The sequence below is a fragment of the Morchella sextelata genome (assembly GCF_020137385.1).
Source record: "Morchella sextelata strain SCLS chromosome Unknown scls_10, whole genome shotgun sequence".
In the NCBI taxonomy this organism is placed as follows: Eukaryota; Fungi; Ascomycota; class Pezizomycetes; order Pezizales; family Morchellaceae; genus Morchella; species Morchella sextelata.
In genome coordinates this window covers 271,708-294,005 of record NW_025408625.1, presented here as the reverse complement: position 1 = coordinate 294,005, position 22,298 = coordinate 271,708, and the positions used below count along the sequence as shown (strand labels likewise).

General features: G+C 46.6%; 5 protein-coding genes across 5 annotated transcripts; 1 reads left to right on the top strand and 4 right to left on the bottom strand.

Moving 5' to 3' along the window:
- Positions 1-800: 800 nt before the first annotated feature.
- Positions 801-3,028, top strand: H6S33_001059 (uncharacterized protein; the record flags this gene model as incomplete). The annotated part of the gene is made up of 4 exons (XM_044832850.1): positions 801-1,480; positions 1,701-2,403; positions 2,475-2,552; positions 2,615-3,028. The coding sequence occupies 4 exons, from the start codon at positions 801-803 to the stop codon at positions 3,026-3,028; spliced, it is 1,875 nt and encodes a 624-aa protein (XP_044694026.1).
- A 3,765-nt stretch (positions 3,029-6,793) lies between these two features.
- H6S33_001058 (uncharacterized protein) lies at positions 6,794-8,095 on the bottom strand (the record flags this gene model as incomplete). Its single annotated transcript, XM_044832849.1, has 1 exon — positions 6,794-8,095. One exon carries the CDS (start codon positions 8,093-8,095, stop codon positions 6,794-6,796), a length of 1,302 nt encoding a protein of 433 aa, XP_044694025.1.
- A 1,959-nt stretch (positions 8,096-10,054) lies between these two features.
- Positions 10,055-12,250, bottom strand: H6S33_001057 (uncharacterized protein; the record flags this gene model as incomplete). Its single annotated transcript, XM_044832848.1, has 2 exons — positions 10,055-10,822; positions 10,874-12,250. The coding sequence occupies 2 exons, from the start codon at positions 12,248-12,250 to the stop codon at positions 10,055-10,057; spliced, it is 2,145 nt and encodes a 714-aa protein (XP_044694024.1).
- Positions 12,251-13,310: 1,060 nt separating this feature from the next.
- H6S33_001056 (uncharacterized protein) lies at positions 13,311-15,927 on the bottom strand (the record flags this gene model as incomplete). Its single annotated transcript, XM_044832847.1, has 3 exons — positions 13,311-13,954; positions 14,008-15,486; positions 15,582-15,927. The coding sequence occupies 3 exons, from the start codon at positions 15,925-15,927 to the stop codon at positions 13,311-13,313; spliced, it is 2,469 nt and encodes an 822-aa protein (XP_044694023.1).
- A 4,643-nt stretch (positions 15,928-20,570) lies between these two features.
- On the bottom strand, positions 20,571-21,044 carry H6S33_001055 (uncharacterized protein; the record flags this gene model as incomplete). The annotated part of the gene is made up of 1 exon (XM_044832845.1): positions 20,571-21,044. One exon carries the CDS (start codon positions 21,042-21,044, stop codon positions 20,571-20,573), a length of 474 nt encoding a protein of 157 aa, XP_044694022.1.
- Positions 21,045-22,298: the final 1,254 nt, after the last annotated feature.

Below are 22,298 nucleotides of genomic sequence, written 5' to 3'. Positions count from 1 at the left end.
TGATGGTGGGGCTGAGGTGATTTTCCTTTCTTTTCGACTTTCTTTTTGGTTATTCCCTTTTGTCAAAGAGATTTCTTTTGTTCACGAGAGGTCCCTTGCTATTTCTTCCCAGCACAGGATAATGTTTTGCATGTACATTAATGTTGGCTGTGATGAGGAGTTCATGATTTATATAAGATTCGGGAAGACTACGGTACTGTACGCACGGAACGACGAGCACATAATTCCAGCTGTTTCACTGATTTATGGATGGATGAATGGCTGAAGATTTTGTATATAAATGTACCCACCCTAGTAGATGAAAGAAACCGCACATAATTGAACATTTCTACTCCTCGACAAGGTTTTTGACATCATAATCGATTGAACTGAGTAACGTCAGTTCGCGTGACGCGAGGTCCACCACAATCTACTTCGGGAGTGGCTAGCGCCGTGCGGCGCAAGTCTTCCATCTTATTCGGTGGGACTGTTAAGCTTGGCGGACGCAACAGCACCAAGCCACAGCCAAATCAATTGGCCTCGCGACAAGTAAATTTCCTAGGCAATTTCCCTGACCACTACCCTTCTGTCTTCCCTCCCAGCAACACACTCTCAGTCCTCTTTCTCCCATCCCTCCATCCTTTCCGTGAGACATCCTCTTCTCCCTTCAAATATTCTCACACTCCCATCATCCCCCATCCTCCCGCCTAATTTTCGCTCAACAGCAATAACCTTCTGCTACAAATAATTCGACCCCAACGCGTCATATCACCACAGACCCGCCCCTCTCCCTACAAAAAAATCAATTTCGATTGTCAATAATGGCCGCTGACGCGCCATCTCCCCGTCCCACTGCGGAGGAAGCCACCGCATCCGCTGAGAACAGCGAAATCCAGAATGACGCGACCAAGAGCGCCGCTGTCGCCGACAAGTCAGATGCTGCTGACGCGGTTGTCGCGGACGCTGAAGTAAGTGAAAAGGAGAAGGAAGGTGAGAAGGGAGCCAAGACGAATGACGACACAACGAACGCGGCCGCCGACGAGGGCGATAAAGCCGCCGGCGAGCCCTCAAAGAACGACAGTGATGAAAAGGATGAGAAGGAGAATGCGGCGGCAACCGAACCCGAGGCTGATACAGAGGATGTTTCTGCTCTTGATGGCTCGACGGATGTCAAAAAATCGAAGAAGAAGTCACCCGCCACAACGGCGAAATCAACTCCCAAATCTGCCGCGAAGAAAAAGTCCCTTGCCAACCTGAAGAACAACGGCACACCTGCAAAGGTGAAGAACGCTGATGTTAACTACGAGCCTGGAATGCAGGTTTTGGCCAAAATGAGGACTTTCCCGCCATGGCCCGCTGTCATTCTTTCGGAGGAGCTTCTCCCGGAAGCCCTGCTCAAGACCAGGCCTAGCAACAAGCATCCTCGGACAAAGGGATCATCTGCCGAGCCTGCGGAGATCAAAAGGCATTGGCCTGTTATGTACATGGGAACTAACGAGTAGTGAGTGTGCCCCTTTCCTTCGTGTTTTCTTGAAAGTGCGCGATTCTCTACGATTCGCCACCCCCTTTGTGGTGGTTGGATCATACGTTGTTTACTTTTTTCCGCAACCCCGCTGGTTGCACAAAAATCATCAATTTCCTTATTTCCTTTTCGTGTTTTTTTCTCGGACTTTGGCGAAATTTTGTATTTTTTACGCAAAAACTGACTTTCCACCCCACAGTTCGTGGATGAACATTGCCAACTTGGATCCGCTCACTGCGGAGATTCTTGCTACACCTCCAACAAACATCAAGAGCAAGGGACTTTTAGATGCCTACCAAGTTGCACAAGAAGGATTTGGCCTAGAGCAGGTTAAGAAACTTCAGGCCAGCGAGGTTATGGATGTTGATACAGCCGAGGAAGACGCAGCCGAGGAAGATGCGGCCGAGGAAGAAGCAGAATCAATGGAAGTCGATGAGCCAGAGTCAGAAGCGGACAAGAAATCGAAGAAGGCGAAGAAGCGAAAGCTGTCAACATCAGATGAGGATCCCGAGACTTCAGAGAAACCTGCCAAAACTCCTAAGAAGGCTGCTGCTAAGGCCAAAACGCCAAAAACTAAAGCTGCGAAAACGCCAAAGACTCCAAAAACCCCAGCTAATGGCACGACGGCCAAAGCGGCAGCCAAGCCTAAGGCTAGCACAGCCAAAAAGGAAAAGGCTGCCCCAGCCCCCAAAAGCACCAAAAAGAAAACACCTGCAAGAAGCAGCAAGGCTAAGAGCGCGGAAAAAGTCGATGAATCAGATTCTGAGCGGGAAGAGGCTTCTTCCGAAGTTACTAAGGAGGAGGAGAAAGACTCCGCTGAATTCCAGATGAAGCAGGTCAAGCAACTTCGAGGACGGCTGCAAAGGGGGTTTCTGACTAAGGATACACCTCCATTGGAAAAGGTGAGTTTCTACATGTGTTCTCTTCTGATTCGTGTGATTTTTGTGATTTCTAACGTGGGATGTGAATACAGGACATGGCCGATATGGCTAGCAAATTTGACCTCTTAGAGGACCTTCAGAATAAAGGAATCGACGCTGAAGTCATCAAGGTATGCTGCATTCGAGTCCTAATTGATTATTTTACATGGATTTATTCTAAATTGGTCTATAGTCGACCAAAATCAACAAGGTTCTCAAAGGAATCTTCAAATTGCCCTCGGTTCCTCTGGATGATAAATATAACTTCAAGAAACGTTCCGCCGATCTTCTCCAAAAGATGAACGTCGTTCTCGCCGGCGCTGATGGAGCCACGCCAGCCACCGAGAAGACCTTGGCTGTCGGCAAGGAGAAGGATATCAAAAAGGCTGCCGAAAAGAAGAACGGCGTCAAGGCCGACGAGGCCGACCAAAACAAGGAAGAGGAGAAGTCCGAGGAGAAAGCAGAGGACAAGAACGACGAGGATCCAGCTACCAGCAAGAAAGAGGATGTTGAAATGAAGGACAGCGATGACAAGGTTGCTGACGCTGAGAAGGAGGAGACAGCCAAGGAGGTACCGGAGAAAGAGGCCGTTGAGGCATCAAACTAAAAAAGGAGCGGGAAAAACCCGAAATCAATAAGGGCATGGGAATTGATTCTTCTTAATACTTATTGTTTCAGTATCAATACGTGAGTGAGTTTAGCACAGGTCAGTTTGCGAGAGAAGCGACATCTTCCTATCTGCATCTGTCTGTTTAGCTTTCGGGGGTATCGGGTTTAAGCTTAAGCGTGCATTGTCTGTATCTGTGTGTTGTGGTGTGCGCTGCTTCATTTGATTTCGCCCCTCATATGAGGAATGATAGCCCTACCATATTTCCTTTCTTTCTGCCTTTGCTAGTCTCGTGTGTTAGTCTTTTTTACGCATGATACTGCAATTTTTTCACTTCTATCCTTTCTTTCTCTCTCGTTATCGTTTGTTCGTGTTAGTGTTCTGTTCTTTCTTCATCTTCATCGTGTAGTTTCTATCCTCTCGAACCAGCATCGAGTAAAGTGAGTTCAATCGCTTTTTCTTTCTCCCTCATTCCCCTCTTTTTTCCAATCATCCTCTTTTTTCGAGTTATCATTTTTATGAGTACGGTACGTGGTACGTAGGAGCGAAGGCAATGAAGGGTAGGATTATTCTTTATTTTTTTTTGTCAACAAAAAAAAAACGATGCGTTGCGTATATATAATAATCCATGTCTTTTTCTTTTTTTGTTTTGCTTTATCATCTTGGAGACGTGTGCTGGCTGGAGAGGGCGCAGTGCAGGAGACGGAGCGATGTTATGTAAATGAGTGATTGAGTTTAGGTTAGAATTTTGATGATGGATTTAATTCTATTTTTTTTTTTTTTTTGTCCATGACCGTTTGGTAGAAAATATGGGAAATCACTAGTGCGTGTGGTTCAATTAATTGATTGTCGATCATTTCCAAAACTTGACCCTCTGACTTTAGCTAATGCTATCTACAGCACCTGGCTAAATTCGCTATCCAATTGCTCTAAACTACCCGATTGCTTAGCGAGTCAGAGTTTAACTGTTTTGGAGTGCGTGGGGAATGACTATCTTATCATCTACTAAAATTCCTAGATCTTACGGCCTCCGACTCCAGGAATTAAAGATAAGTTGGAATCTTAAATACACACTGTGGCGCTTCTAGCTTTTTTTGCAATATTGACCCTAACCCTCTATATTGTATGGCTAATCCTTCGGCAGATCGACTCACCACCATCTTGGACTGAGCCGGCTTGGCCCCGACTGAGTTGAGCCTTTGTACAACTCTATCTTATTGGACCGGCTTGACCCGTCTGACTGAGCAGGCCTTGTCCGACTGAGTTCTGTAGACTTGGCTTCCTGTACGACTGATATGACTGATATGTATTTGGATGCAGCACTGTCCTAGCTTGGTCATATGACTGAGTCGGCTTATAGGTAATACTACTCGTAATTTCATAGCGTTTGTGAACATAGCTGGGTCTGCATACACCAAAATCTGGAGCCTCATGCAGGATTTTGCGGGTATGCAACCCAGTTGTCTTCACAAACGCTATGAAATTACGAGTAGAAACGCCGAGGTCATAATTATATAATATTGAATCCCGAAAGATTGGATTGGCCTAGCCCTTCCGACTGATTAAAGTGCAGGAAGGATTAAATAGATCGTATCATCCAATTCAGTTGATCTGTAACCCAAGTCCCGTCGGGTTGAATCGACGTGTAGATCGTGCTCAGTCCATTCTCTCGGGGGTCAAATCATATATTTGCCCGAAACTTTGATAGCATCAGCCACCATTATCTCGACATTTTAACCAATTACACTATACTATTTCCTTGGCTTCCCGCCCTGAAAGCCTAGCTCATTGATAAAAGCTAGATATATTATCCGTATATAGACTGAGCTGGTTTTATTCTGTCAGGCTTGAGAGCTGCAGGCTAACTGGCCCATCGAACTGAGACGTTGAGATAGACTGAACTCAAGGCAGGCTTGGGCTTGTCCGACTGAGTTGATCTATGGACTGGATTGAGTTTACTATTCAGAAGCCGAGTAATACTTTGCTATCATCTTTGATATTTCCAATCATCCGGTTCTGTAATTCTGCTTGATAGGGATCGGTCTTAAACTGGCTATCTATAAAATAGGACCTAACTCAGACTCAGCCTTCCTGCAGACAAAATACACCCTCAAGTCAAGTAACTTATTAGGGGTGTACCGGGAAGTTTGATAACTCCTATTACCTGTATTTCAACCTCTTTCGACTGATTTCTTTCAAGATTCATGGCAGGTCTAGGCTTCTCTATAGATCCCCCTTACTTCCCTATTGAATAAGTAGACGACATTATGTATATCGATCGACTCCTTAAGCCCAAGTCAGAATGTTGACTGATCAGAGCTACCCAGTTTCGACTGCGATGAATTACATCATCCGATTGAATTGCCCATGCAGTCCGACTTAGTTTTCCCATCCAACTCATCCCCACAGAACTGAGTTCCCTTCCCTATCAATTTTCCCGCCCGACTTAGTCGAAGCTGTCAACTGAGCCTACCTTACCTGGTCCCACTCGACTGAATAAACCTGTAGACACGACTTAGTTCAGTCAGCCGTTTTTAAACCGAACTAACTGAAAAGATAACCCTGCCTATCCTGTTTTTTGGGGGCTTCCCTATCAATATCTCCTGAAGGTGCATTATTAACAGTCCCACGCTGATATGTTCAGTTCTGACCGACTCAGTCGACACAGTATTTCCAGTTGAGCCCAGTTCCGTCCCGGCTAGATCTTTCAATGGACTAAGCCATTCCTACTGTCAATATATATGGGCGCCGCGCGTGAGCTAGGGGTGCAGCGGAACGGCCATGCAGATGATAAAGGAAAGTATATAAACAGTGTAGAGATCGAAGGGAACAAGAGAGCGAGGGAACCGGGAGACTATTAGGAATCGATAGGTGGGTATGGGTAGGAGAAGAAGATGGCGAGAACGTGAACAAATCTTGCGTGATAGAGATGTCTTTCTGAAACCCAAGAAGTGTCGCACAATCCCAGAAGTAAGTAAATGACGTTTCTCCAATCTCTGAATCAGTTAAAGACGTTATCGAGTGTCGCCTTTTTGTAGAAGTGCCCACCACACTATGTGGTAATATTAGTGCGTGATGTATATGTACATGTAGTAGTGACTTAAAGTACAAGTACTTGTACAATTGTGACAATTTTATCCGTAATGATTAGCCTCAAGTTTGCAATTGTCTTGTACTCAAATTTCTTCTGAAGGATCCGTACCGAAGTAGCTAGTAGTTTGGGTTTGCAAAAGGCTTTAATTAGTTGGATTCGATGTGTAGCTGCCATTTGATTGGGTCTCTAGATGGCATAGATATCGATGGCGGTTCAAGTTTGCTACATGATATGGTCGTGTCTAGTATAGAACAGCCGTATTTTAGTCTAGTCTCGCCCCACCATATTTACTGTTAGCGCCATTCTCACGCAACATTTTAATTTACAATCATAGATTCTCGCTCGCTACTAGCACATGGGCCGGGTAACATTTGAAATTGAGGTCGCATGCCACTAATTGACTTGGATTAGTTTAACTTGGGAATCACAAAGTATCACTCGCAGGGCAACACGGAAAAAGAATTATTGATAATTTTGTGCAGTGAAAAATTCATTAAATGTCAGCTAGAACAGAAAACAGCGCTCATATTATAGGAAGAGAAGTAAATTTAACACTAGCTAGCTGATCATGATCAATGCCTCAACAGACACAATGACTAAATAGCTCAACTAGTACTGACCATATGGCCATTACAACTTATATAAAAACTAAACAAGTATACCACATGAGATTAGTAGTAGAACGACCTCTCATTGTCCGGCCACACCATCTTGAGGTAAATAGCGACCATCAAGAGGAGAGTCGAAACCCAGACCAGGGACAAGGGGTAGGTGAAACTGCGTTTGAGGAAGCTCGGGCCGCCCTTTGCGGCCTCTGCACGATGTTCCAGCTGAGCCCTTGATTCTTGGTGTAACTGCCGGAAGCATTCCTCTTCTTCTTCATAGTCGCGATCGTCGAGGTGTTCCGAATTTTTCGATCTTTCCTCGTCTTCGGAGTCTGTCCCAGACCCTTCTTCACTGTCATCTGAGTGTTCCCCACCCGAGCGCTCCTCATCCTCGTGCTCCTCATCCTCGTAACCTTCATCTTGAGAATTTTTCTGAACTTCAACAGTCCATTTCAAGCCTTCGAGAAACTTTCTCAGGATCTCCTCCTGTTGCACACGAATGTCCTCCTGCTGAATCCTGACTGCCCTCAGCTTCCTTTCATTCTCCCTCTTCTTTCCCTCCGTAAGCGTATAGCCCGTTTTGAATGCTGCAATCTTCTCCTCAAACACCTTAATTTCCCCCGCCGATATGTACTGCTTAACAACTTTTCCATAGTTGTCCCCTAATTCCATATCCGCGCCCGCCTGTACCAGAAACTTGAAAACAACCAGCCTCTGCGCCAACGAAACCTTGACGTTTTTTGTAAGCCCGGGAGTGCCATCAAAGGCCTTCATCCTCGCTTCTTGGCTCAAAGCAACAAAATGCAACGCTGTCGCTCGATTGACATCACGCGCATTTATATCGGCGCCCATCTGAACCAGCACTGGAACAACCTCAAATTTCCCTTCCGCGATTGCAATGTGTAGCGGCGTCAACGCAATAAACCGAGTCTTCTTGTCCATATCTGCTCCACCCTGCTCCACCAACATTTTAACAATGTTAACATGCCCTCCCTGGGCCGCATAATGGAGTGGGCTCCATCCATGGGTAGTGACAGCGTCGGCGAAGATCCCGCGATTGAGGAGAATACTGACTGTACGGTCGTGGCCTTGTTCAGATGCGTAGTGAAGAGCAGTTTTGTTTTGCTCTTTTGCGTTAGGGGTAGAGGCGGAGAGGCCGTGGAGCATGAATAATTTGACTAGATCCGCATAACCATGTTTGCAGGCGTAGAGGAAAGGGGTGAGAGTAGGGTTATCGACGCGGATAGCAGCGGTGAGATAAGGAAGGAGTGCAGAGAGATTGATTCGGTCGAGATTTTGGAGGATGTTGGGAGGGGTATTTTTTGCAAGGAGGTTTCTGAGCGGTATGGGGAGGTTGATCAGTGACATTGCACTGGTGGTATTTGTTGGTTGAATAACAATAATAGTAAACTTGATGGCTAGTGAAAGTGTTGTAGTTTAATGAGTAGACGAAAAAAATTATGTTTATCTATTTCGAATTAGTAGTGAAAAACATTTGATAGTGTAAAAAAAAAAGTATTAATATCCTACCTTGCGTGGTCCTTTTGATTATTTCTAAGTCAAGTATAAAACCTTATATCAACTGACTAGGAAGGTTGTTGAAAGATTCTATACTTGTGAGTTGAGTATGTAGTGTTGAGTGTTGATGGTGGTAGCGGAGGGTAGATGTTGGGGTTTTATACTCCCTCAGCTTACGCTCTTGAATGTGGTGGTCCGTGGTTTGTTAGCATGCCAATTTGCAAGTGCCATGTCTCGGTAAAATAGGCGAATAAAAACGTCAAAAAGGCATCCAATCATAATAGTAGGACAGCAGTACTAGTAATTGAATTTGTGCTTCAGAATCCGTATAGACCCATCAAAACTTCTTTATGTTCTATACATCTGATGTGTCTTTCAAAAATCTTAAGTACATTTAATTCATAACTATATGTGTACGTCTGGCCAGTCACAAGTTTTAGTTACAAAAGACATACCACCCACTGTTCTTGAGAACTATCACCATCATCCTTATTCAGAATGCCATGCCCGTTCTTGATAGTACGTATAGCTGTATAATGAATTTGCTTAACTTTCGTTGTGCGGTTGCTAGAAGACGGTTGCTAGAAGACGGACACACGATATCGCGATGTTTCTCGTGATGCATCTTGAAGCCCCGTTCTGTTATAAATAGATTATTGAAATTGCGGATAAAATTGAAAGTTGAGAGGAGAATGTGTACTACAACAAAACCTACCATAATTCCACCCTCACGGTAGCTGAATTCTGCCGGAAGCTTAGGAGGGATGGAATTTCGAGAGGGTGGAATTATGATAGGTTTCTCTATAATTGACACCAATCGATGTTTTGGTCTAAATTTCGTCAAGTAGCGTAGCCGCTACGATTCTACGTACGTTCACGGTGTAGCTAATGTGTCACAAGCTATAGACTGACTGCATCTTTCTCTCCTATACCCCTACTAATAGCTGATGAACTTGTAGGCATCTAATAGGTGGTCCGTGCAGGTATTGGTACACGCGCACCCTTCTTTTCATCAACCCACTCACTGCCAATCTACCCTCTGCGTGCTCTGCTGGCACACATACTTCAACTCTTCTTGCTCCCCTAACCCCACCTCCTGGAACCTACACTTACCGAAATCCACGCCTACATCCTAGATACGAACTCTCTATCCTTCAAAGGAAATTTAATTATACGTCACACTAATTATGTCGGGGAACAGATTGTGATTACGGCCTCTCATGTGACGACCTCTGCGCAACTTCCTTTGGTCTAACTCTCATCAATTTAATACGGCCTGGGTACACTCGGTTCGCCTTTATTCTAGCAGCCACAGTCAAATGCTACCTCCCTTCTCAAGAGTACATTTCGTTTATTTGATAAAAGACCCCACTTTTTCACCTATCCGACAGATCTGGTGGCAAAATACTATGGATTACCCAAAGGTTACTTAAAGTAAAGACGGCACTCTTGATGTGCCACACATGACGATTTCCCCATGGGGAGCGGAAGGTTCTGGCCTACTCTAGTCTTACAGCCTGCATTGCATAGAACGATGAGCAGTTGCAATTGGTGTAGGCACGGATCTAGATCGGGCTATCACATCGAGTGATCACTCATGACCCAACAATTTCACGCGAACAGGGATATAAAGCGAAAGAATACGTGCATCCACCGAGATCAACTCGTTTCATTGTCTGCATCAAGTTACTTACACTTGCTTGGCCAAAATTACACAACAGGATATATACGCCCCGCCCGCCGCCCAAGAATGAAACCAGTACAAACGGAATATAACCAAGTAATAAGAAATAAAAAAGAAGACCCCGGTTACGCCGTTACTCCGGATTCGCCAACAATATCATACCAGTCTCCTACCTCCTGAACCCTCTTCAGCATTTCCTTCTCCTCACCCACTTCGTCCACAATCACTCCTTCTTCACTCTCGCTATCCTCATCGTCATCATCATCGTCGTCGTCGTCATCATCGTCATCCAAGTCATCATCCTCATCACTGTCCAAGTGTCCCACAATTTCAATTTCCCCCTCAACTGGCTGTAGCTCCAGGTCAAAGCTGTCCGTCACGACCTCTGGGCATCTCTCCGCGCCTCTCTCTGCCAACAAGGCGACGACATCATCCGCTCCAGCCACATAAGCAATCCGCATGGCGGTCTTTCCCTCTTCGTCTTTCGCATAAATATCACACCCCGCATCCAGTAGTATCTCTACTACTTCCCGTGTTACGCTCCACCCCTTTCCCAAAAGCACATGCAGCGGATTCTGCTTCTTCGAATCGACCGCATTTACGTCCGCGCCGTGGCTAATGAGGAGCCTAAGGGTCTGGGGTGGCTCTCCGGCTTCGTGGAGCGGAGTGCGGCCGGGGGTTATATGATTGGGCCAAGTGCGGGCGTTGACATCGGCGCCGTTAGAAAGGAGGGCAGAAATAAGGGCAGGGTTTCCGCTTTTGGCGGCGAGATGGAGCGGAGTGATTCCTGCGCGGTCGGTGCAGTTGATCTTCGAGTTGTGGGAGAGGAGGAGATTGAAGAGCGTGATTTTGGTGGGAGGCGTATAATTTACCAGGTGCAGTGGTTGTTTTCCCTTTTGAGAAGTCAGTATTATGGGCAGCTAATAAGAGTTCGGGAGTTATACGTATATGACCGAATAGTGGAGGGGTGTCCTGCCAGAGTTATCAGGATGGTCAACGTTAGTCCCATGAGATAGGATGAGCTTTGCAGATGTGTCATGGCCGTGAATTACTGCTAGGTGCAGGGCTGTCTTTCCGTCCTTTGTGACAGCCTCGGCATCAGCACCCTTGGCAAGGAGGAGGGCAACTGTATCTTGTCCATAGAGCTGAGAAGCAGCTTCATGGAGCGGGGTTTGTGCATCATTGTCATACGAATTGACATCCGCGCCGCCTTCGATCAGGATAGCAGCAGTGCGAACGTTCATGTGCCGGGCAGAGATATGCAGCGGGGTATGCCCCTTGTCATCCTTGACAGAGACCTGTGCACCCTCTCTAAGAAGCAATTGGATCATTGGCACCGGATTATTTGAGTATCCAGCCCAATGTAGCGGTGTCCTCTTTACAGAGTCACGACATGAGGGATCCGCGCCCTTCGCCAACAACAGCTTTACGACTGCCAGCCTTCCAGAGGCCGCACATGCATGAAGCGGAGTCTTCCTCTCCCGATCCCTCACATCGATGCCCGCACCCTTTTCCAACAATACCGTCACCGTCGTCTCATGGCCATGTGCGGCCGCTAGGAACAACGGTGTACGCCCACCCTCATCCCTCTCATGGACGCCCGCGCCCTTCTCTACCAGCAACCTCACCACTGCCTCCCTCCCACCAATAGCACTCCAGTGCAGCGGCGTCCTCCCATTCTTGTCCCTCCCACCCACCTCTGCGCCCCTCTCCAGCAGCACCAAAACTGCATCCTCACAGCCACACATCGCCGCCCAATGCATCGCCGTCTTCCCGTCCTTGTCCTTCACGCCAACACCGCACCCTCGCTCCAACAGGAACCGCAACACTCCGACATGCCCATTCCTCGCAGCTGAGTGCACAGCTGTCTGCCCACCCGAGCTGACACCTTCAGGGTCTGCGCCCGCCTCCAACAGGAGTCCAACCATGGACACGTGACCACCAACCGCGGCCAGCTGCAGCGCTGTCTTGCGGTCGAAATCGACCGCGGAGACGTCCGCGCCGTTGGCGAGCACTAGGTGCGCGATAAGGTCGTGACCGTGCATAGCGGCCCAATGGAGTGGGGTGCGGCCGTTGTCGGGGTCTGTAGCGGTGGGAGAGGCAAAGCTGTTGGTGAGGAGGAGAGTTGCGAGGGGGGTATTGTTGTGTCGCATGGCATAGAAGAGAAGGCCATCTTCTGGTGGGATGAAGTGCGCGTGCAGGAGAGGGGTCAGGAGGGAATTCAGGCGGCGGTTTGTCAGAAGGAGTGAGGCGATAGCGGAGTTTGGGAGGGTCGAGGCGACGAGGAGGAGGAGTTCGTTGGGGAGGTAGAGGAGGGGCATTGTGGGTATGCGGGGGAGGTGGGTATTGTGGGGTGATCCTGATAACTAACGATGAGAATAGCTGAAGGTTTCTGGTCTACATAAGATGTCGACAGAGGCGACGGTTTTGAAGCGATTCTGGGACGGAGAAGAGGTCGGTGAGGTTGCGCGGTACAGATAGACAGGTGAGTGAGTTGACCTAGGTTTCAAGGGTCTCTAACAAGCAGAACCCGGTGATGCGAGGTATAGACGCGCGTGTTTCTACTCCCCCCACCCTCATGCAGTATCACTCGGCATCCTACACCTCACCTCTTGCCACATATTCAGCAAGAGTTGTAGATATCTGTGTTGCCTTGGTGTCATAGGCAACTTCTGTCGCTTTCCATGCCCTTCTTTTCCATCAACTTCAAAAGTATCCAGATCTGGGTTGCCGTCCGCCCAATCACTACTCTCCGGTGTGACTTTTGCAGTCGTGCAACGGCCCAATCGATACCCCTTCCCCAATTGCCATCAGATAGATCGTACATGGTTCGCTCATTGCCCAGCCAGCTGATCTACTTCTTTCCTCTCCTACATATACATATGTGCCTACCTGCCTACATGCTCAATTACTACATAGAAATGCACACTTCACTTCACCTCATCATCACTTCCACGGACTGCCATTTGCACGGATTTAGCATTAGAGATCCATTAACTACATAGGTTCTGTTGAGCATATATCAAACTATCTTTTCTCGCCTTTTTGCTTTTATATCTGAGTATATCTCCCAATAAATTCATTTTTTTCACCCGTCCGCCGCGTTCCTATTAACATAAGATCCAGATCCAACAAGAAATAAATATAAATCGTAAATCCAATAATGACATCGATCGCTAGAGAAGACAGATGGACAGATATAAGAAAGGAAACCCGTCAGGAGAGAACAGCCCCGTCCAAAAACCCGTATCGCCCCGCCAGCATCATATCGTCAAAATACGAAAGAAAAAAAAATAACAAGTAAAAGAAAAAAATCCCTAAAAATATTTATAACCAAAAAATCAATATCCAAATAAAAAGAAAAAAAACTCCATCCCCAGTCTAACCCTCAATACTCCTAATCACGCTTTGCAATGCCCCATCGATATCCGGATGAAAAAACGGTCTCTTCACACTCCCCAGTACCTTTCTTCTTGGACCACCCGCTGCCAACACTGGCGACGCTAGCCCCACCTCATTACTACTCCTCGTAGACTCGGACGTCAACGGTTTCCCAGCCTCCTCGTCAAAGCCTTTCTTCTCCTCATCAATCTCCTCCGTCGGGATCTCCACCGACTCGGCAACGCTGAACACTGGTGTCCATCCCTTCTTTCCAGCCTTGAACTCCTCCGTCGGGAACCCGAATCCAGCAGCGGCAAGTGCACGCTTTGTCCATCTGTTGTTGACGGCCGCGAAGTGCCATTCCACCTTCTCCGGGGATGCATGACGGTCGAGTTGGTTGCGTACGTCAATGAGATTCTGCACGGAGGTGATGTCGACGTTGTTGACTGACGAGAAGTCGAGAATGATAGCCTTGAGCGTGGGGCGAGTGTCGGCGGCAGCGGCGGAGCCCTTCTTGGGGCCGGGGTCGTTCCAGGGTCGGTCACCGGCTTCGGGCATGAGCGCGGGGTTAGTGGGGCGGGTGGTCTGGAAGATGTGCGCAACGAGGTACTCGGTGTAGTGTGCAGCATTTGAGTAAACAAATCCTGGGTTATATGTTAGCGCGCGCACAACATGGAAAAGGGCCGAAAAAACATACCTTCCGAGAAGCGGTAAATGAAGACACCTGGGTACGGGCTGACAACCTCAATACCGGGGTTTGAACCGTCCTTGTGGTCAAATGGAAGGAAAACGTTCCTAGAGCTTGTGAGGTCCAGGCTTCTCCCGAGCGACTTTTTGGCGGGGTCGCGGTTAATGTCTGAGGGGAATGAGTTCCCGCGGGGCGAATCCCGGCTTTGGCGGGGGCTTTCGTCGTTGCCCCCACCGAGGAGGTGATCTCCGACGATCGAGTGAATCTTGACACGGCCCAAAAAGTGGCCCTTGGCCTTTGCGATGCGGAACAACAGGACGGCAGCAGATACAGCAACGGTAACGTAGATTCCATTTTCTATGGTGGAAAATATTGTAACAAAGACCCCAGCGAAAAAGATAACCACTTCCAGGGGAGAAACAAGCCAAAACTTGTAGACTGTGTTCGGCGGGGTAATGAGATCACCAACAGCGTGGATGATGACGGCCGAGAGGGACGAGTTGGGGATATAGTAGAAGACACTGGTGAGGAGATAGATGGCTAGGAGGACGACAATTCCAGTGATAACTCCAGCGAAGGGGGTTCGGACTCCAGCCTTGGATTTGATAGCAGTACGGGAAAATGAACCAGTTGCGGGATATCCACCGAAGAAGGGACCAAAGATATTTGTGATACCAATTGCGATCATTTCCTGTGAGGGGTTGATTGTGTAGTTGTTGATCCTACCAAAGGACTTTGAGATAGCGATATGCTCAATCAACATGACAATGACCGTGGCTGGGAGTTCTGCACGGAACGATGCAAAGATCTCTGCGTTGATAACTGGAACACCCATATGCTGGAACCCACTAGGCACCTTCTGGAGAATTTTGAAAAGAGGATGGGCCCTTCTGTTTCGGTTCACCAACCACGAGATCATAGTATAGAGCAAGATAACGAAAGCAGTCCTCAGAGTAGCCAGGAAGAACCAAGCCTTCTGCTGACGCGGGTATTTCTTGGTCAAAAACCCGGTGGTGACCCATCTCAAAAGGTATAGGAGAAATAACGCCGATAAGCCCATAGCGGCATCTATCTTTGTGCTTGGCAGATGTTTAAAACTGTTGATGATAACAAGATATGTAGGGCCACGAGTATTGAAACCCGACATGCCCATCAAACTGGAAACCTGGCCTGCAGCAATACTAATAGCAGATCCAGTCATGAACGCGGCAATGGCAGTGAGTGGGATATATTCAACCACAAAACCGAGGCGTAGCAGTCCTAGCGCAGTAACAATACCCCCAGCTACAAGTGCCAACCCAGAGGCGACAGCTTGTGCGGGGAGGTCAGGCGAGTTTGCGACAATATTACCGACAAGGGTTGACATGACAGCGACGGGGCCAATGGTGATATCCTTAGAGGTTGCAAAGAACCAATAGATCATCACACCGACAAACGACGAATAAAGACCGAATTCAACAGGGAGATTTGCAAGCTTTGCATATGCCACTATTTAATAATCAATATTGATTAGTATACTTTTTCATATATATGGACTAGTTCGGGATTATTTTTGGAAAAGAGGTATATAGGAAGATACTTACTTCCTTGAGGAATGACGACACATCCAACAGTAATACCAGCGACTAGATCACCATAAAGCCATTTAAGATTATACCTGTGAATCCAACTAATGAAAGGGAACAGGCTCATGGCATATCCTGCAGCTCCTGGCACAGTTGGCTTGAATTCCCCAATCCACTCAATTACTGTAGGTTCCTCCTCAATGTATGCATCCGAGGTCGTTGACCGGATAGATCCACCCTGAGAGGCCGACTCTCCCGGAATATCCAAGGGAGGATTTCTCGCAAGGACAGCTGGGGTGAGATCAATTCCTAGGACCTTTGCGAGGCCATGGCCGATTTTTGACGATATGGGCGAGTCTGTCATTGTTCGTGATGTTGCAGATATTCAACCCTTTGTTGAATATGAACAGTAACGACTAATGAACAGAATAGGTAGAGAGTGGAAAGAATAAAAAAGGGGAAGAGGGTGGGTTGTTGTTAAAGGTTTAAGGATGGAAGTGGAGAAGGAAAAAGGATTGGGATGAACTAAGGACGGATGTCCTTTGAATTCGTAATTTTGTAATCACCACTCTAATATTGACGGGTGTGGAGGTTGGTAGTGGCTAGAGGGTAATAGATAGAACTCGTAATTCGTGATATGGTAGAATTATCCCGTGCAGTGTTGCCACAAGGATTCTTGGGATTAACACCTTTGTTCCGTTCTTTTTTCCTGCAGGTCTGGTGTTACTATTACTGCTTTTATGATGTGCTTGCTGATGGGTAGATCTTGGAAACGGACCGTCTTGTGCGCCCCTTCTTATTTAGCCCCATACTTCTACGGTTATCTCCATACGTAGAGGACATGTACCTACATTTTCATGCTAAGTTTTCATTCCGGACTGACATGGTTCTCGGTTTTTTTTTATTTATTTTGTTTTTCTTTCGGAACCGGGAATCTGATCTGTTGGAGGGCAAGAGAAACCGTCACTGTGGGTCAGTGGGGGAGGGTTGGAACTTGGAAGGGTCCAACTCGAGCCCTGTCGTCGAAATCATCCAATCACAGCCCAGCCTGAAGGCGACATTGCGGAGCTCCATGTCGCAACACAGCAACCACGGCACAGTTACAGCGAATGCTGGGCACTACACACCACCTCTCCCACTGCGTATTACTGAGCATGGGGGCGGTGAGGGGCTTAACGCGGCATCACTCGTTCACTTCTAATTAATTGCCAACTGAACTTCGATTCCACTTAGAAAAAGTAAAAGGGTGGGGTGTGTGTGAGGTTTCTAGAGACAACCGAGAAACATTTTCAGCGAATCATTTGCTTTTTCGCTTGGTTTTCAAACCATCCGATTGGTGATCCTTAACTTCGGTGCTTTGGAGACGAGGTAAGCTTTTTCAAGGTTTGGTGACTTGGTTGGTGGTCTCGAAGGTCCTCTGATCTCTCTCTGATGCAGTTGTCGATGTCATTGTTCCTGTTGATTGCCGCAGCTCGAGCTGTGCTCGTCTAGCGGCGGACCGTCGTTGTCGAGTGGAATGGGCACGTTTATTTTTTCGACGCGCTTGGTGTCTGTATGTCTCTCTTTCACAGCAGCGGGGAAGTTTCGCTTTGTTCACGCGGACGTACAGCCAACCCCAGTACCAGATTTCAGCCATAGCGGGTGTGACAACGCCGCATCAACTCCTGCAGAGTAACCGAATGAAATCTATCATCCATTACTTAGAAGGAGCTACATATCAGAACCTTACAGATAATCGAGTACCAGGGGGGGGGGGGGGGGGGGGAATATCTATTGGAAGCGAGAACATGTAGTCTGTGCTACCCAGTATTAGATACCTGAGCTTCATCTCATTACCAGCCAGTTGAAAGGAGTTTGAAGTAGAAGATAGGCCTATCATAGTTCAAAGTGAAATGGCGTGCTCAACCTAGTATTTGTTTAAATATTGCACCATCAATACTCCACAATATTGCACCACAACTCTGTAAGGCACAAAGGTTTGTTTTTCCAAAGGATCCTTAGCTATCAGTTCTATTAAGAAGTTTTACAGCGAAAATATCGATCCGTATGTTGTGACAAGATTGTGCATTTGTGCCGTGTGCGCTGTTGGTGTTGATCCTGAAGCTTTCTGAAAGAAACAGCTATCGCGTGCCTGAGGACACATGTGTGGAGACACAAAAACACGGAAACTCAAGAACCAAACACAGCTTGCATACATTTACAGCGCTAGCTAGATGATCGTCATTAGAAGGCTTTCTCCGAATTTCCTAGCAGAAACAGAGACTTCATTTCAGCTCGGCCCGCATAGGTATCGAACTCTCGCGCGGATATCAAACAAAAGGATGAACCAATTTGAGAACCACTACCCCCACGATCTTGAACACCGCTTATCTGCTGTATGTCTATCAAAACTTTGAATGCACAGTTTAGTGGAACCAGTGCGGCAGGATACGAGCATATAGCTGAGCCTTTGTATGAATATTAATCTGCCAAAGATAGGCACACCACGTTAGAGGCGGTCGTTTCAGGAGGACTATATAACGGTAATCTCTCGTGACTTCTTCCTATTTACGCGTATAGACGGCGACTAAATCGATTTCTCGCTCTTAGGATGATTTCTGGGCCCCCTAGTTTACGTTACAAACTACAAGGGAGAGTACTACATATAGCAGGAGGTAATAATGGGGTGGGGGAGGTCTACTAGGACTCGAAGCAGAAGATCCTATCCCTGGAACCAATTTTATACCATGCATGGAGAGAAAGCTCATCGGCCAGATTGGCGAGACCCGAATCAAACACCACGCAAGAAAACCAAAGACAAGGATGGGATTTTCCGTGAGCTTGGGTCTTGGGAATTTGAAATCATGGAAGGCCTAGACTTAGTAGACATGACTACATCGATGGGAATATTCAATTAGATGTATAGGTGGCGAAGATAGAAGATAGAGTATAGCGCTCTGTATACATGCATTGCTGATCTCGAAATACCAACTATCTATCACACCCACAAGGAACATCATCCAATATTCCTTTACAGGCATGTACTTAGAGTCCTCGTTTACCAGCAAATGAGGTTATGCCCGATATATGCACAATCCTTGTTTTTTGCTGGTATATACTCTAATAACCAATCTGCAATATCATTGAAAATTGCGTGATCCATATGGCTTCTGTCGTCTTTGGCCCAGTTTATTACTTTTAACAATACAAACCCCGGTATATCAACCTTCTCTCGACGCCACTAAATTCAGCTTTAAGGGGGCGTCTTTTTTCTTCTTTTTTCATTACAATGCGGTGAGATGGGCGTGGGGGAGTTCTCTCATTTACGCAACGACGTGATGAGTGCGAGGGGGGGGATGAATTTCCACCACTAACTTGATAGATCAGAAGGCGAGGTCGAGGGAGAGATGTTTGTGAGAATATGAGGGAGGTTTGCACGCGACAGGCGTGGGATTTGGATATGAGCGATACGCGATGTTGAGTTTGGATCATGAAGTGTCACTCGGATGAAACTTTCTTTCATAGAGGTCGCAGCCGCTTATCTTGGTGAGTCCCATTTCATTTTCGGGGTTCCCTTGTGTGCTGCCTTTAGATTCTTCAGAGGAAGAGGGGAGGTTAAAGCTAATCTAAGGTGACGAGGTGGTGCGATTCATAACGTTTCCCCTCTTGATCACGTCGGGCATCCACGTCAACATCGCGCGTTCCCTCGGACTCTTCCTAAGCACCAACTATCTACATTCCTAAGAGCCTACTTTTCAGCTTCGAACTCTATCAGTTACACCCGTTCAACCCGGGGGTATTCTTTGTATCCATCATTGTTCTCTATTCAGTCCATGAATTCACCTATCGCGCTCAACTTTGATCTTCTCTTACGAACAGTTCTTAGAAATTTTTTCTTAAGTCGTCATTTCATAAACTCCCCATCTGATCATCTATCTATTTCTCCTACTCTCACGATAAGCTAACTGGAAAAACCTACCATGTTTCGCAGAACTAAACGTGGCCATCCATACAAAGTCTTCCAACACCAATCACAAACCTTTGCAGTCGACCTTCTTAAGCGGCGTGGAATTCCAGTATTACCCGGAATCCTCCTCCACTGAGCATGTGAGGCCCGAATCACAGATCCCATGATATAAATACGAACCTGCATCTGCAGGTATTAATTGTGCTTACATTGTGCAATTGTGTATACTATAGTAACGTTCAGCACAAACTCGCTCTCACCCCGTACGCGGTCATCCACAATCTACGCTACAAGCACCCTTATTATATTGGATTCAGCACGCCTATCTATTCGAACCTATACATACGTACACGCTACATCTGTAACAGGAGATAAATCCGTATCACTACATGTACATTTGATTCAAAGTAGTGCTGTGTCAAATTCCAAAAGCTAAATCTAGATGATCTAGCGTCTCATGCTATAATAGTAATCACAATCAAGATATTACGTCTCAACGCTAACCACAACTAAATCCAGAGAAGCGGGGAAACAGTCGACAAATTAACATTTCTATAGGAATATCTTTACTCCGAATAGCTCTCCGCCTGACACTAATAAGTCATATCACATCTTCGGAATAAAATGTTTCAGTTGGGCGCAGCCGTGACACGCTGGAAAATGAGTTGCACAACGACTCTGCGCGTAACGTACTGACATCTAACATCTAGATATTATAGCGCTAGTAATAACAACCCTGCGATCGTGAATATTAACCAGATCTGAACCCCACAATCGGCCGGGTTAGTCCCTGATATTAAAAAGGTGGGGGAGGGGCGTGGTTCATGCAATCTCTGGAACGAGCGCGAGCGGTGTTAAAATGCGGGGAAGCTAGTTCGCTGCCGGGCAGAGAAATGATTGATATTGGTCTTTTTTCAACAGCTACAGACGTCAGGCAAGAGGGGTATTTCTAGGTGTTTCGCTCAACAGACCTTGTGATCTCTAATGACGAAAATAAAATTCTATAGTTAAGTGTACTCTATGTGTAAAAATGAAGAAAATACATGATAAAGAATCAATCCCTATGCTTCTGTGTCGAGGATTACACTCTCGACTCCCTTCCTGACACCCCCAGCCCACCCCACCACACCCCTTTCCCTCATAATAAACGCAACCACTGCCTCTTTCGCCTCTTTTTTCCCCAGAGACCTCTCAATCACCAGCCTCTTTATTATCTGTGCCACCTCTCTCTTCTGTGGGGCTGTGATCGTAGATAGACTCTTAACCACCTTCTCATGCAATAGCTTTCTCTCACGCTCCGGCAGTGTTGTCGGTGTGCTCACAAACAACGCTTTTAGCAAAGCCGGGAATTCCTCTTCATCATCCTCTTCATTACCCGGAGGGACGGAGAGAGGCGTGGAAGTGAGGGAGCGCGAAGGTGGTGTCACCATATGCGAGGGGAGATCATTCCAGTGCTCCTTGATGGTGCCGGATTGGTGTGAGGTCGCCGAAGATGAGGAGGCGGCGCGGGTGAGAGGTGCTCGTGCGGGAAGCATAGTGAGGAATACTTGTATTGTAAATGAGCGTAGATAGCGGTATAGACTTTATGGTGATAGAGGTAGAGATAGTGACAATGAGAGATGGGTGGTGAGGTATTTCAGGAGAGGAGAGCTTCGTTGTGAAAACCGTTGCTTCTTTGTTAAGCTCTGGTTTGGTACACATGGAGGGAGGCGCTAGGCAGCTTTAGGATTGTGTAACCGGAGCTGAGTTGCTGTGGCATCATATATTATCACTCGATTTTAATGGAGCGCAAGATGTAGTAGATTGATTGATTGATAATTCATTAATTGTGCAAGATATAGTAGAGTCTGTACATTCAAGTACATTCATAGACCCCGTGCGATTAATTAAGTTAATTAGAACCAGATAAGTTCAGCGCAGACTCATTAGGCCGCTAAGTTTCGAATAAGAATTCAAGTTATAAAATGTTACATTAGCGTCTCAGCGTATACGTATTGAAGGCAGATAGATCTACAAACAGAGAGGAGCTGATCAGTGAGGAGCATCTTAATCGGGTTCACCAGCAAATTGATCTCACTATATATAAAAATATGAAGGACCGAAAGTATACATTGTTGTATGTACATATAGTAAGTACATATACCAATTTCAACAAAAAGTACTGTGCCCCGTACTGCACTACTCCCACTCCCGATTCGAACCCGGATCCTAGGGATCAAACACGCGGTGTCTAACCTGACGAGGAGTCTCAGTGTATTGCCCACTAGACTACTCGCCGGTGGTTTGCAAGCGTGGGAAGTAGTACTTGAGGGTGGTAGATGAAGAGACTAGTGCAGGTCCTAGTACTAGCAGCATACGTATCAGTGCAGTTGAATCTCCCTATGAGGGCATACTCGAGACTAGACGGTACGACCTCGGTACATACAAGGATATGAAAGTGCGACAATTTCGCATCCATAAAAAGTACATGTATCCCTGTAGGGTGTTTATCCTTATAAAAGTGCCCAGTTGTACGTGCCCATCAATGAAACCATTATGCTTTAGCTATGTTTCACTTATTTTTCCTGTAGGAACATATTTTTTCCTATAGGAACATGGTAGTGAAACTTATTGATTTATTTACTCCAGACAACCTTTGAGTAGCAAGCCCTACTTGTTGGCGAATAGGGTCTCTCTAAACAAACTCCGGTCGTTTTCAAGACGATCGAGAAATTAATTAATGATATAATTACATGTAATGTTTACTTGTAGGTGGACAGATTTGACATCGTCTTCTATGACTTTAAATT